This window comes from Mytilus californianus, unplaced genomic scaffold, assembly GCF_021869535.1.
Source record: "Mytilus californianus isolate M0D057914Y unplaced genomic scaffold, xbMytCali1.0.p SCAF_8, whole genome shotgun sequence".
Lineage (NCBI taxonomy): Eukaryota > Metazoa > Mollusca > Bivalvia > Mytilida > Mytilidae > Mytilus > Mytilus californianus.
Genome location: NW_026262734.1, coordinates 60,213,151 through 60,226,763, shown reverse-complemented (window position 1 = coordinate 60,226,763; position 13,613 = coordinate 60,213,151). Strand labels below are relative to the sequence as shown.

General features: G+C 32.7%; 2 protein-coding genes across 3 annotated transcripts in view; one reads left to right on the top strand and one right to left on the bottom strand.

Moving 5' to 3' along the window:
* Positions 1–5,015: 5,015 nt before the first annotated feature.
* LOC127713088 (uncharacterized) lies at positions 5,016–9,157 on the bottom strand. 2 transcript variants are annotated; one of them, XM_052219705.1, is made up of 2 exons: positions 9,013–9,157; positions 5,016–5,692 (listed from the first exon to the last, which is right to left on the bottom strand). In XM_052219705.1, the coding sequence occupies exons 1-2, from the start codon at positions 9,054–9,056 to the stop codon at positions 5,038–5,040; spliced, it is 699 nt and encodes a 232-aa protein (XP_052075665.1). In that variant the 5' UTR covers positions 9,057–9,157; the 3' UTR covers positions 5,016–5,037. The 2 variants fall into 2 exon arrangements, with proteins under 2 accessions (XP_052075665.1, XP_052075664.1); XM_052219704.1 differs by having other exon boundaries at positions 9,017–9,153.
* A 422-nt stretch (positions 9,158–9,579) lies between these two features.
* LOC127712993 (uncharacterized) overlaps positions 9,580–13,613 on the top strand; it is a 40,525-nt gene continuing 36,491 nt past the window's right edge. The window contains exon 1 of the mRNA XM_052219574.1: positions 9,580–9,730. Within this exon, the coding sequence (XP_052075534.1) occupies positions 9,616–9,730 (115 nt within the window). The 5' untranslated portion in view covers positions 9,580–9,615. The remainder of the gene's footprint in view (positions 9,731–13,613) is intronic.

The window sequence follows — 13,613 nt, the reverse complement described above, 5'->3', positions numbered from 1 at the left end:
TTTATATTATTATGATTCTTTAATGCATCAATATGGTTATTGCATACTGTCGTTATTCTTCAGGTGCGATAAATTAGTAAAAATAAGTATATGATATCAAACATGTTGTTTCGAAAAATGAGTTATTAAAATTATAATATTGAACAGCTGACTGGAGACTGTTTAATTTAATGTAAGGCCTCTAAATCAATGTTGGAGTTTATTATCTAGATATTTATTTTTCTTTTTTCTTTTTTTTCTGAGTTAACTACATGTGTTTGAAGCATTCTAAGAATATTCATACTTTTTATCTGAGTTAACTATTTGAAGCATCATTCCAGTCAGCTATGAGATATTTTTGGAAAATTAATTCTGTGTTGCCATTATGTTTGTGTATGTGTTGCTTTGTTTGAATGTAATATATTGTACCTTGTTTTATGGAGAGAGCTGAATAGGCTATGCCTGTTGCCCAATCCAATTCAATTTATTTGAATAAAATACTGTTTAAACTAACTATGAACATCAAAATTATTTATTTTGTAAAAAATTTCCTTTCTCCATTTGAACTGTACAATTATTGTCATTTACCTGTGTTTAAAGTAATTGCAAATGGCTGATATTTTTGTTCAAGCATATTGTTTTTCTTAAATTGTTTAACATTTCACAGCGGTATAACATGTTACTTTAATTATTCTTCCCTTAGTTTATTTATTTTGTATTTACATTGTATCATAGATCAAATTTATTTGTTCAGTGTATGTTCACTGGTGTTAATATGTCTTTTGATTGAGTTAAGCCATTTCAATTGATATTCTATAGTGTGTCTTTCTATGTTGTGATGTTACACTATTGTTTCAGATAAGGGTGAAGGTTTGGTACCATCAAAACGTTTAAACCTGCTGCAATTGTTTGCACCTGTCCTAAGTCAGGAATCTGATGTTCAGTATAGTTGTCGTTTGTTGATGTGGTTCATAAGTGTTTCTCGTTTCTCGTTTTTTATATAGATTAGACCGTTGGTTTTCCCGTTTGAATGGTTTTACACTAGTAATTTTTGGGGCCCTTTATAGCTTGATGTTCGGTGTGAACCAAGGCTCCGTGTTGAATACCGTACTTTGACCTATAATGGTTATTTTATAAATTTTGACTTGGATGGAGAGTTGTCTAATTGGCACTCATACCACATCTTCTTATATATATTTGAATTTTATTTACCTACAACATGCTATGCCTTAAAACTTTTCCAGATGCACAGGTTTGTCTTAAGGTGAAAACGCAGCCAATTTTAGCCAAAGTGTCCACATGAACCTTATTAATACTGATGTTTCCTGTTTTGGCACTCTGATTCTTGCTAATGAGAGCTTAGTTTTCTGCTTGGTTCCCTGAATAGTGACCATGAGCTCACTTTCCTGATTGGTTCATTGGTTTATACTGATAGGAAGAGTTAAATAAGCTGTTTTGGGTCACTTACTAATGCCGATGATGGGAATTTTATTTCCTGTTTTGTTTCACTGAACAGTGCTGATGAGAGGAGCTTGATTCTTTTTTTGTTTCTTCTAGTTAAATGTAGAACCTTCTTAACTGTGTACAAAATTAAATTTGTAGACAAAGTTCTGAACCTGCACATTAAAAAAATTCAGATGCACAATGGGGGCATACGCTGAATTGCAATCTTTATGAATTTGTAGAGAAGAAACAAATTTTTAATTCATGGAACTTTTATTTGGTTTTGGTGATGATGATGACTGTAAAACAAGGCGAAATATACCAATATGACATTCAAAATCATCAGTCGGAAACAAATTGATAAACATAGAAAACTAAAGACTGAGCAACAAGAACCCCACCAAAAACCGGGGGTGATCTCAGGTTCAGACCCTGCTCCTCATGCGACACTAAAAGTCTGCTAAATGATAGAAAATATGATTGTGACCTTGACCTTATGACCTTAAAGTTCTTTCGGAGGGGCATTCTCATACTAATTTTAGTGAATGTTTGACATATATTGTTAATTGTTTTAATTCTAGAAACAAATTAATATTCCCAATAATTTCAGTTTCCCGTTTGGGATTATCAAACCAAGATTAATCAAAGTAGGATATATGGTTTAAAGATAACATCTGGAATTTTGCCCAAATTTCAGTTTATAGAGAGATGCTGAGCCCTTGACTTTTGACCCCAAAAATGATAAGGTTCGACCTCATCCTAATGGCATTATAAAACCAGATGACAGATCTTATATCAATCAGATTGAAGTGAAAAGCTGACACTGCCAACTGATGATCCCCTAAACTTCTTCTCCTTCTCTATATCTTCCATCTATAAAAGTGTCATTAAAAAACAACAAATAAAACTAGTTACCATCCTGAAAACCAACTGTAAAAAACAAATATTTTAGTAGCAGTGATCTTGATCTTTGACATATGGACCAAAAGTTAATACGATTTTCCACCTTCCATTTATCTATCTTCCAACCAATTATTGGAAACTCAAATTACAATCCAGAAACTATTTTCCCCCGAACTTTGACCTTTTTACCTCTAAATAAATAGGCTTTTCCCCAGTTCCCTATATCTTCCATATGTACAAGTTTTACTTCAATCAATCTTAAGTTACCACACAAAAACCATTCTTCCAAAATCTTTTTATTTTAAGAAACAGTGACCTTAACATTTTGACTTATTGACTTCAAAATAAACTGGCTTCTTTCCCTTCCTTATAACTTTTGTCTGTATAATCAAGGATACAAATCCTTGGTATAAGGACTTTGTATAATTTTCTGAGATATACATTTCCCCTACTCATTCCGAATTCAAGAGCTTGCAGCTGCTTCTTAGACTTTATAAAACGCCGCCAGTGTCTGAGCAGAAAGTTGATGAACAAAATGTTCCTTGGAAGATACCAAAACCTTGTTGATAAATATTCCGTATGATATCAACTTCACAAATAATACATGATGATCTTGGAAGTATATATACTAGGTACTGAAGTCAGGGGCGGATCCAGCCATTTTTAAAAGGGGGTTCCAACCATATGTCCCCATTCAAAAGCATTGATCGTCAAAAAAGGGGGATTCCAACCCCCGGAACCGCCACTGGAAGTTGTTTATCATGTGTTAAAGTATTCTTTTCATTTGTTTTTGTATAGTGCAACCTTTACTGTTGTCCATTTTTTGTATATAATATACTTTAGGCGTGGCTAGGTATTTATACATCCCACCATTGTTTTATTGTGCTATGGTAATTTTTGTATTCTTGTCTTTCATTTTTGCTTATGTACTTTGTCTATATGCCATTTCGTTTTTCTTTGTTTAAATAGTTATTTGTTTTTATGGGGATTAAGATTATATCACAATGTTTACTACTGTACCCCAATTTTTGACATTTTTACCTATTACGTCTGTTTGTTTTGCTCATATATTGTTGTCAAAATAATGGAATGATATATGACTGTCATACAAGTGAGAGGTTTAGCTAGCTATAAAACCGGGTTTAATACACCATTTTCTACATAAGGAAAAGTCTGTACCAAGTCAGAATATATGACAGTTGTTTTCCATTCGTTTGATGTGTTTGAGCTTTTGATTTTGTCATTAGATAAGGAATTTTCCATTTTGAGTTTTTCTTGGGTTCAGTATTTTTGATATTTTACTTTTTTTTCATTGCAATTATGCAAGGAATATTCAAGTTATCATTTAAGGAAACCATGTGTTCTGAAAACACTGGCAGATGTGCATAGTAAGAGAGTAAAGTGATGACAATATGCTCCTGAATATTTTTTTCCAGCAGCATAAAAATGTCAAACTTTTTATAATTTTTTTTAAAAATTATAGTGTTTTTAAAAAGGGTTAGGGTAAAATTTTGTTCTTTTTAAGTTTTTTTTTTACAAATGCAATTAGCATATAAACATTTTTAAAAGTCTTAATATTCAGTGGAAAATAATTCCAGTGCAAGAGTGTCAATTAAAATGTTCACAAATTTAAAACTATATAATGTTTGAAATAAATGAACATTAATTTGCTTAATTGAAAACATCTAATTGAAAATATAAAGAAACTAGTTTTTTCCTATAAATGATTGATTGTTTGTTGTCTGCTTAACGAACAGTGTCAAATATTTCATTCATATACACTTAGAGAACAAATTAATAATAAATCTAAAAGCTATAGGTAGATTCAGCAAAGTGAGTAAACTGGCACTACTGCCATAGAATTTAGATTGCCACTGGAAAATGGGGATATGTTGGATAGGGGTGGAAAGTTTGCCATGCAACATGACACTTAGGGACCTCTCAGATAGTTGTTACAAGGGTTCTTGAAAGGACAGAGAACATGGGGCCCTCGCTATGGGAGACATAAGATTTAATGCCTCCATTCAGAAGAGAGGTGCATTTAGCTGAGTATTTATACATCCCTTACAGCCAAAAGAAATACTCTCTTTAGCATGGGTTTTACAGCAAGATAGGAGAAGTCAAGGAATGATCATATTTCTATACCCTTGACAGTAAACCCTTGGGTCAGCTTTATTCTTACTCATGTGTGCAGCTTTGATACAGATCAGCTAGCTATATCCTAAATGAATGGCTCAAAGAAAAAGTTTCATAATAGATAACAGAATGGGATATAATTCCCAATGCGACAACTATTATACAAAAGAGCCAAACCATTAGATTGTAAACAACTATAGCTGCTATAAATCACCATTCAGCCTTCAACAACGAGCAAAATTCAAATCATATACATGTACTTAGTCAAATAAGGCCACAGCAAGATTGCCTATTTCAGATACATGTACAAAAATGTATGTACCATGGCCAGTAAGTTGCATATCAAAACTTTAAAATGCAACACTGGTCTTTTTTCATAAACAGTTATCAATTTATGTTTTTCATTTGTGATTTAAGGAAACCATGTTCCCCTCCCATTTGAATTCTCTTGATCAATTCAATCATGCATGATTCATAAGTTTCTTCAATACAGGGTTATATCCTAGTATTTGACCTCAAGCACATCCAACCAATATGCTTGAAATAATAAAGAATTTAATAAGATTAAATTTATTTCTATTTATCAACAGTCCATGGCCTTTCTGCAGCCCTCTGTCTACCCAAAGAGGACAGAGCTTTCTTCGAAGGTATAAGACCTCCGGACAGTCCAGCTCTATTTTTCCTTTTCATACTTCCCATGTAACTATCATCATCTTTTTCTTCCTCTTTCAGAGCAGGAATATATTCTGGCCGATGTAAGGGCCTCTTTACTCTGTCCGTAAACAGGGGAATTTTATTCACCCCTGTACACGCATCAGTTTCCTGATCGAAAGGAACATTCTGAACTTTAGAACAGTTATCTATGTCGTGAGAATATTTACAATTGTTTCCAAATCTACATCTACCTCTCTTAAATTTATGACATATCTGCTGTTTTTTGCCAGTTGCTATTTTTGTTGCTGAAAGTTTCACATGTTTTTCAAGAATTAATTCCTTTTCTTTTTCAGCTATATGATACTGAGTAACAAATACTGAGGCACCAGCCGAATGTTGCAATGAGTTTGAAGCACTGGGTAAAGGTTCAAGTAAAGGATTCGGAAGTCTTTCAGTTTCAATTTTAGAATCTACTTCTTGTATGTTGCTATGGTTACTACTGTCACTTTCATCACTGTCATTGTCTTCTGTTATTAAATAATTCTGTCTTTTATCTTCAGTAGCCTCCACAGATTTCCTGAAAAAAAATAAAAACAATTCAGAATATTTCATTTTTATTAAAATGTATACATTTGTTATTGTGAAAAACATTCAGTTTTTATCTTGATTTGTACATGTATGTATATTAATAAATGTTTGCCACAGATATATAGCTCATCTTTTTGTAATTTTGATAGTGTGTGTATAAATTAAGATCCATTTATTACATCGGTGATCCATTTATTTGGCAATCGCCAATGGCAGTCAGCAGGGTTTAAGAACATTTGTTGTTCGACCTGTTAGTCAAATGTGTTTTGTTAAAATTTACTTTTTCACTTTTTTGGTCATTTGGAAAATGTTGTTTGTGCTGTATTTAGACCCCTCTAACAAGAAATTTGTTTTGCATGCACACGTATAAAAATTGTGGTTTTTATCCAACGCAATCATAGGTTTGAACGTTGTTTTCAATTTAGACTTGTTTATATTATAGTATGTATACTATGAAGCAAACTTTGAAATTAAATTGCAATTAACACTTTTAAACATTAAAAATTATGCATAAACAGACCATGACTGAGAGGGCAGAGCCAAATAATTGCCATGGAAATGAAATACTAATAAATACAAATTCATACCAAATATCATTAACTTTCCACTAGTGGTTCCCCATAAAATGACCTAATCACAAACTAATACATGTAAACTAAGCAAAAGTTTCAAAGTCAATAGACCATGACTGAGGGGGCGGGGCCAAATAATCTCCATGGAAATGAGATATGCCAGTATTATATACTGCATACAAAATACCATTGAACTACCACTTGTGGTTCTCCATACAATGACTGAATCACAATTGCAAACTACATTGTAAGATGCTGATACCCGAAACAGCACTTGTAAGGGAGCAACCATTTAACTTCAAGGGGGGTTATGGTTTTTTGTCTGAGTCAGAATTTTTTTTCACGCAATCAATTTTATCTAGTTTTTCAACGCTATCAATCAAATTACTTTTTTCAATATTTAACACTATAAGGTATCGGGAAAATCTGGATTCAATATATTTTTTTTTGTCCTCTGCTTGTCCAGAATATTTTTTTTCATCAAATTGGGGATCAGAAATTAAAAAAAAAAAAAAATCATAACCCCCCCCCCCCACTTGAAGTTAAATGGTCGTTCCCTAAGTCTGTATTTTTTCCTACAGGCATAACAAAATGGATCAACGATTTTTGAACTTAAGTAAACTGCTGCTACCTCTTGCATAAATATAGTATATCTACATGATCTAGTGCAGTTTACAGCATATAATTCCAAACTTGGTAAGTCACTCTTTAAAAAGTTAAAATTTTTCACACTCAAGATTGAAAATCAATAAATGTTTTCAAAACTGTTTTTGCTAAACATGCTAAATGCAAAACCACCTTTCACTTTATAATATTCATTTTTTTGTACATGTATTGATGATATGCATTGTAAAGGGATTAAGTATTCAGTCATAAGACACAACTGTTACTGATACAACAAGTCCAAATTCAAAATGTGGGACATACAGTCTGTACAACAAAAAATTACACAGTACATGTACATACACATATTATTACATATGTACAACAAAGACGTACACTACAGTACATATATATACTTAAACTTTTGACAAGTCGAAAATAAACTGACAACACATGGCTAAAAAAGAAAAAGGACTGACAGACAAACATGCAACAGTACACAAAACACAACATAGAAAAATAAAGACTGAGCAACACGAATCCCACCAAAACTGGGGTGATCTCAGAAGTTCCAGAAGAATAGGCAATTTATATGAATCAGAGCTTGTACATGTCCTGTTTGTATATAAACAATCAATCTGACAATCCTACAAAAAATTATATGCCAAAGGGACTGTTAAACAAATTTTGCATGTTATACTCTTAAAATAGTAGGTCAGTAAATTATTATGCCCATTATATTTCTATGAATTGTATTTTTATATATCAGTGTATACAGAGTGTTGTGTTGTCAATTATCAGGAGTTTTGTAAGGCAGGTGTTTATAGCCAGAACAGATATGCAGAAAGTGTTCATACTGATGTTATACTACAACCATGGTTAATAAATAAATATTTTTTTATTACTTTGATGTATTAACTGTATGAATTGTTGTTAAAGTTTCTCTGCATGTGACATTTGTTTCCAACTGCCCACCAAGAAAGTTATATCTGCATTTAACATCCTTATTAATGGAATATACAAGGAATTACATCTACAGCTGCTTACAAAACTGACAAATCTGACCAATACTCAATACATCCCCATGGCACAAGAAAAAGTATACATTACAAAATAGTTGATAACCCCCAAAATACATATACACGTAAAAAGCTAGAATAAATAACTTTTTTTCGTAAGTATAATCAAGGTTATAAAAAGAAATGGGAAAAAAGTTAAAAAAAAGGGGCATTTACTATTCATTCATCTGGGCTGAACCAATCTAGCTTTGATGGTGCCAGGGAAGTAATCAAAGGCCCTCCCCCTTTTTTATGCTTCATGAGACATGCAGGCTGGTGAGTGTTCCAAATACATACAAACATTGAAGTGCAACTGCATGTTTTAAAAACCCTTTAAGCAAAGAAATTAGAATATGTCTGCATTTCATCTAAACTCTTTTAATACAGAAAATAAGAGAAGAGGTAATTAGATGGCAATATAAAATTCAGGTTTTTATAAATGTGGACTTGTCTAAAGAAAATATATAATGTGATTGATTGTAACAAACAAATATATATATATATATATATACTTTGTTTATTATATCATATATATGCTAAAATATGTCCAAATAATTATGACATCTTGAAAGGCTATTTCAATTTTTTGCTGTGATCAATGTGTTAAAGAGACAAAACATTAAAACTGATTGTGCTATTGAAGTATTCCAAGAAAAATGTACATGTATGAGGATTTGACAGAACTATATTATAACACAAGCGGTTATTGATTTTTCTCCCTCACTACAATTTACATTGTACATTGTATATGTACATGTAATACCAGACATATATTCACATGTGCACATTGATTTCTTATCAATAAGACAATATTGTTTATGTGTGGGTCATGAAAAAGTATCAATTTACCTGGAATAGAAATCAAGTTTTAAACTATGAAAATGTAGCTAGGTGAAGAAACTACTTTATTACCCTGTGTTGATAATATTATAGGCCAGTATCCTATAGTATATTTTGATACACAAAAAAGTTCCCTCCCCCTTTTTTGATGCTGCATGCAACGTGTTATAACTTATGTGCAAAAAGACATAGAGAATGCGATGGGCAACTACATATTTTGAATAAAACATCAGAACCTACTGCACAGGACTCTCGTCTTCGCTGTCACTTTCACTACCATAATTAGCTACCAAAGATGCCATTTCCGGATAAATTTATAATATCGCGCTGAGAAAGTTTAATTTTTTCATTGGTTAAAATTACCGGCATACCTTCCATGCCGTGTTGTCATAGTTCAAACAAAATAAACCTCCCGAAACATTGTCACTAGGTTACAAATAAAAAGACTTTTATATTTTTTCGTGAAATTCACACAGAGGAGTCAAATATATCTAAGATTTATTTATTTATTTATTTTCTTTCAATGCAAATCATTCAATCACTCGCCAATCAGCTGACGGAAGTAGGTGTCGCACCTGTAAGAATTTAGAACCGTATGGTTATAGGAATTGACTTTCCTGACCAGAAATTATTTGCACAAAATCCAGCTTTAAAAAATCAAATATAGAAAATTGGTTACTATTTCGATCATATAAACTTATCAATAAATTTAATGCACTAGATAGATTTGCTGGTAAAGGAGTTTTCGTTATTGATTTTTCGGAAATATTTATCATAATTTCATTTATCCCTTACGACCTCCGTCTGTCTGCTCACTTTTTGACAGGAGCCGAAAGAAGATGTCAGGAAAAGTGAGGCAGAGGACGTCGGCAAATGCCGCTGACTCAGCCACTCAGTCTGTAAACGAAAAGATCTTGAAAGAGTGCCATTCTCTTTACACAGAACCAGATAATGGTGAGAAAATTTTCTTCATTTTGTCTGAATATAACTTTTTCCTTTTTAAGCCATTCACAAAAAAATGTGGAAAAAGGGCAGTGACCGAAGAAAATCGAATAAATACGACGTCATGGAAAATTAATTTGTGAATTTAGTTTTGTATGTCATAAAATATGTTCAATTCTTTATTAAATTACATAATTTTTTTTCATCAAGACCAGTTTTTGCTACTGCCCGTTCAAGGTTGACCCGGCTGTGCTAAATATAACTTATAATCCTTAGTCTGCTGACTATTGAATTCCTTCTTATTCAACCAATTCAAAGGTCATGCATAAATGATTGGGTAAAATTGTCCTCTGGACATATTTCTTTTATTACAGTATATATTCAGTGAATGTTAAAGATAAGGAAGTTGCTGACTGGTATTCAAATACAATTAACCATTGCAGATTAGGTGAATCATAAGCACTTGAAGACCTTTGTAGTTAACTTAGAAAGTTTCAGCCACAGAAATATATTTTCATGTTTTCATAGTGGTATATTTAATAAAATATGTATGATTTCCAATCAGCTGTTTGTGTTATTTTATTCAGTTAATTAGTTTAAAACCTTAGAAAGGATCCATTGTCTTGGTTGCAGACAGACAAAAACCTATTGATTAGTGTCAGGTTCAAAAGGCCAAAGGTGACCCTAGCCAAAGGTTTTGGATATAAAATAAACTACCTCTGTTTGGAACTAAGGGGTCCAGTCTGAAATTGAAAAAAAATTCTTTCCATGAATATCCGAAAGGTTCTGGCATGTGCTGTCCCACCTGGCTTCGAAAACAGTCATATTTGCTGGACAAATTCAATATATGTAGTTGGTGGCGAGCTGTCTCATTGGCATTCATACCACATCTTAAATTTACAGTGTTCTGCCCAGGGCTCATTTTGCATATTTCACATCTTTTTTCATTTAAAATAATAATTAAAATTTATAAATGGGTAATTTTATGCATACGTTTTGAGTTGTCGACATAACTGTAAAGTAGACCATAGAGAAAATACCATTTATTGTGTTGTGAGTGATAGTGTGTATATAAGTTCAGTGTTCGGTGCCAGAGACTTATGGTCTGTATGTCTTGTATGATGCTCCCTCTGTAAGGGGACCATATTCACTGTGTAGAATGTAAACAACCTGTAGAAAAAAAGATCACTGATTTCTTGCATGGTTTGGAGGATGGAAGACGCATGCCAAACTTCTTAATGGTGCTAATTGGTACCAAATAACTTTGTAGTCCATTGGGAATCAGATATAAAATATAAACCATCTGGCATGAGTGGAAGGAGGGGCTGCAGAGGTGTAAAACATTGTTAATGATTTTAACTTTTCAACCATTGGATTTAGCATTTTTGGACAAATCCCAAAATGGGTTAAAAGAACCCTAATTATAATAGTATATAAATTAACTTTGCATTTTATACTGCTGCTTTCATTAAAAGCAGACAGTATTGAGAGGCTTCTGAATTGGCATGGACTTTTTCACATCTGACCATAGTGCCCAGTGCTTGAACTAAGACTGCATAACAATTTTTACCCCCTCCCCCCCCCCCCCCCCCCCCCCAGCTGAGGGGGCATTAAGTGTTCCCTTTTCTGTCTGTACATACATTCTGAGTTTGGTTGCTGTTTTCTAACTTTAGTTTGCCTCAACCAAATGTCTTGAAACATATACACAATGCTTATTACCACAAATTACAGATCAAGATTGAATTTAGGTGGCGTCACTTTTATAGTTCTAAAGTTATGCCCCTTTAAAAATGGAAAAATTACTGAATTTGTCATTTTCGTTCTCTCAAGTTTGCCACAACCAAAACCTATGGAACTTGTACATGAAAGTTATTACCACAAAACTCAGATCAAGTTCAAATTTGGGTTGGGTCACTTTTACTGTTCTTGAGCTATGTCCCTTTATATTATAATGTTATATGCAAGCGGGGGCATCATCTGTGTCTCATGGACACATTCGCCATTTATTTAAGAGCCTTCTTACAATCGTAACTGTAAATTATTTTTGGGGTTACTCTTTCAATGACCATGTACTTTGTTGCCATTGCTTTATTTGGGGGAATCCATTTTGTATCAGCAACTCCTATTCCAATTATAACAATTTGTTATATATTTCTCGCCCAATTTTTTTTAATGCTTTTGTGCACCTCCAATTTTGATTTTTGAACCAAAGTATTTTTGGTTTCCCTTTCCATTTACATGGACCTTTGTTTTATTGAAAAGGGGGGAGAGGGGGGGTGTAACCATTTTGTATCTGCAACTCGTTGTAAGCCTCTCAATACAATTTATTGAAATGTCTCACAATCTTACCCATACAACACTGTTTTGCACCTCATATTTTGTTTTTTGTTCAGGATCATTTTGTGGATTTCCTTTCCAGAACATGGACTTGTGCTTTGCTTTGGGGGAACCTGTTGTATTTGAAACTCCTCTTTAACCCCTTTAACAATTTATTGAAATTTTACAACAAAATTACTCATATAATGATATTGTGCACCTCTTATTTTATTTTTGAACAGAATTATTTTTGGAGTTTCCCTTTCCGAAGCATAGCTCCAAAACCTCACAATCTTGCCCATACAAAACAATAGTGCACCTCTTAAATTGGTTTTGGATCGGAATTGTAATTGTCTAATCATGCTAATTAGGGGGTTTCTTTTTCCAAAGCATGGACTTGACTTTCGTTGGTGTGGGTGGTACCCATTTTGTATCCACAGCTCCTGTTGTCGTTATAATGGTTTATTAAAACACAAACTTACCCATGTAATACTATTTGTTATGATTGGAATAATTTTTTTTAGCTTAAAAATATATTGAGGTATAGGTGCACAGTTTCCCCCCAACAAAGGCACACTTTTCTGGTCGTTAAAGTTAAAAGAAGAATATGATAACAGCTAATGTACGAAAATTTATTGAATATAGGCTGGAAATTTGATATTTTTTAGTATACATGTACATGTATATATATATATATAATACCTTAACCTTGTGGTTCTGATTTTATGCAAAGACCTGAGTGATTGTAAAAATTCCTCAACTAATTTATTACATTTGATCAATGCTGTCAGTATATATTTCCACTGCTTCAATTCTACAGTTCTATTAAAATTTTGTTTGCATTCAAAGATTTATAACTCCAATGGTTACCAGGCATAAAATAAATAAGGGCTGAATAAATATATGAAGAAAAGGGAGTTTGCATTATGAATTAAATTAAAATAATGCAGGGTATAATTAAAATGAAGACCCAGCTTTTGTCTATGTAATTTTGAAATTTTTTTATAGTGCAAAAACTGCATACAGGTGATATTGTTTTCATAAATATTTGGCTTCAAGCATCACAAATGAAAATTCTGATACATAATTTGTTGAAGTGGTGCATCAGAATTAGTACTGCTGCAGCATAATTATTTTTTTATGAATTTACATATCTGATAAAATAAACTAGACGACAATTTTTTCAGTAGATATTGGTACAAGATATTCAGTTTGAATGTTTTATCAATAATTCACCATATTAAGCAGTCTAGAAAATTCAAACATCTCCTTAAATACCCCATTTCATCTGAGTCACTGTCTATGTCTGAATTTGACTCATCATTTTTATCCTTCCAGTTCATTACTAGCTGATCTATTATGTCTACCTTTATTTCATCCATCTCTTATGTTAAACTTTCAATTTCGTCACCGTCTATTCTAGAATCTGACTCAACATCCTTCCATGAAACTGAAAATTTGCTCGCGCTAATGGAAAACTATAACAAAAATGATCCTTTCTGTCCATCATTTTTCTTTTCCCGACCGCCATAAGTGTTATGTAGTCGCCTTGGAGGTTAAATACTTGTTTTCATCACTA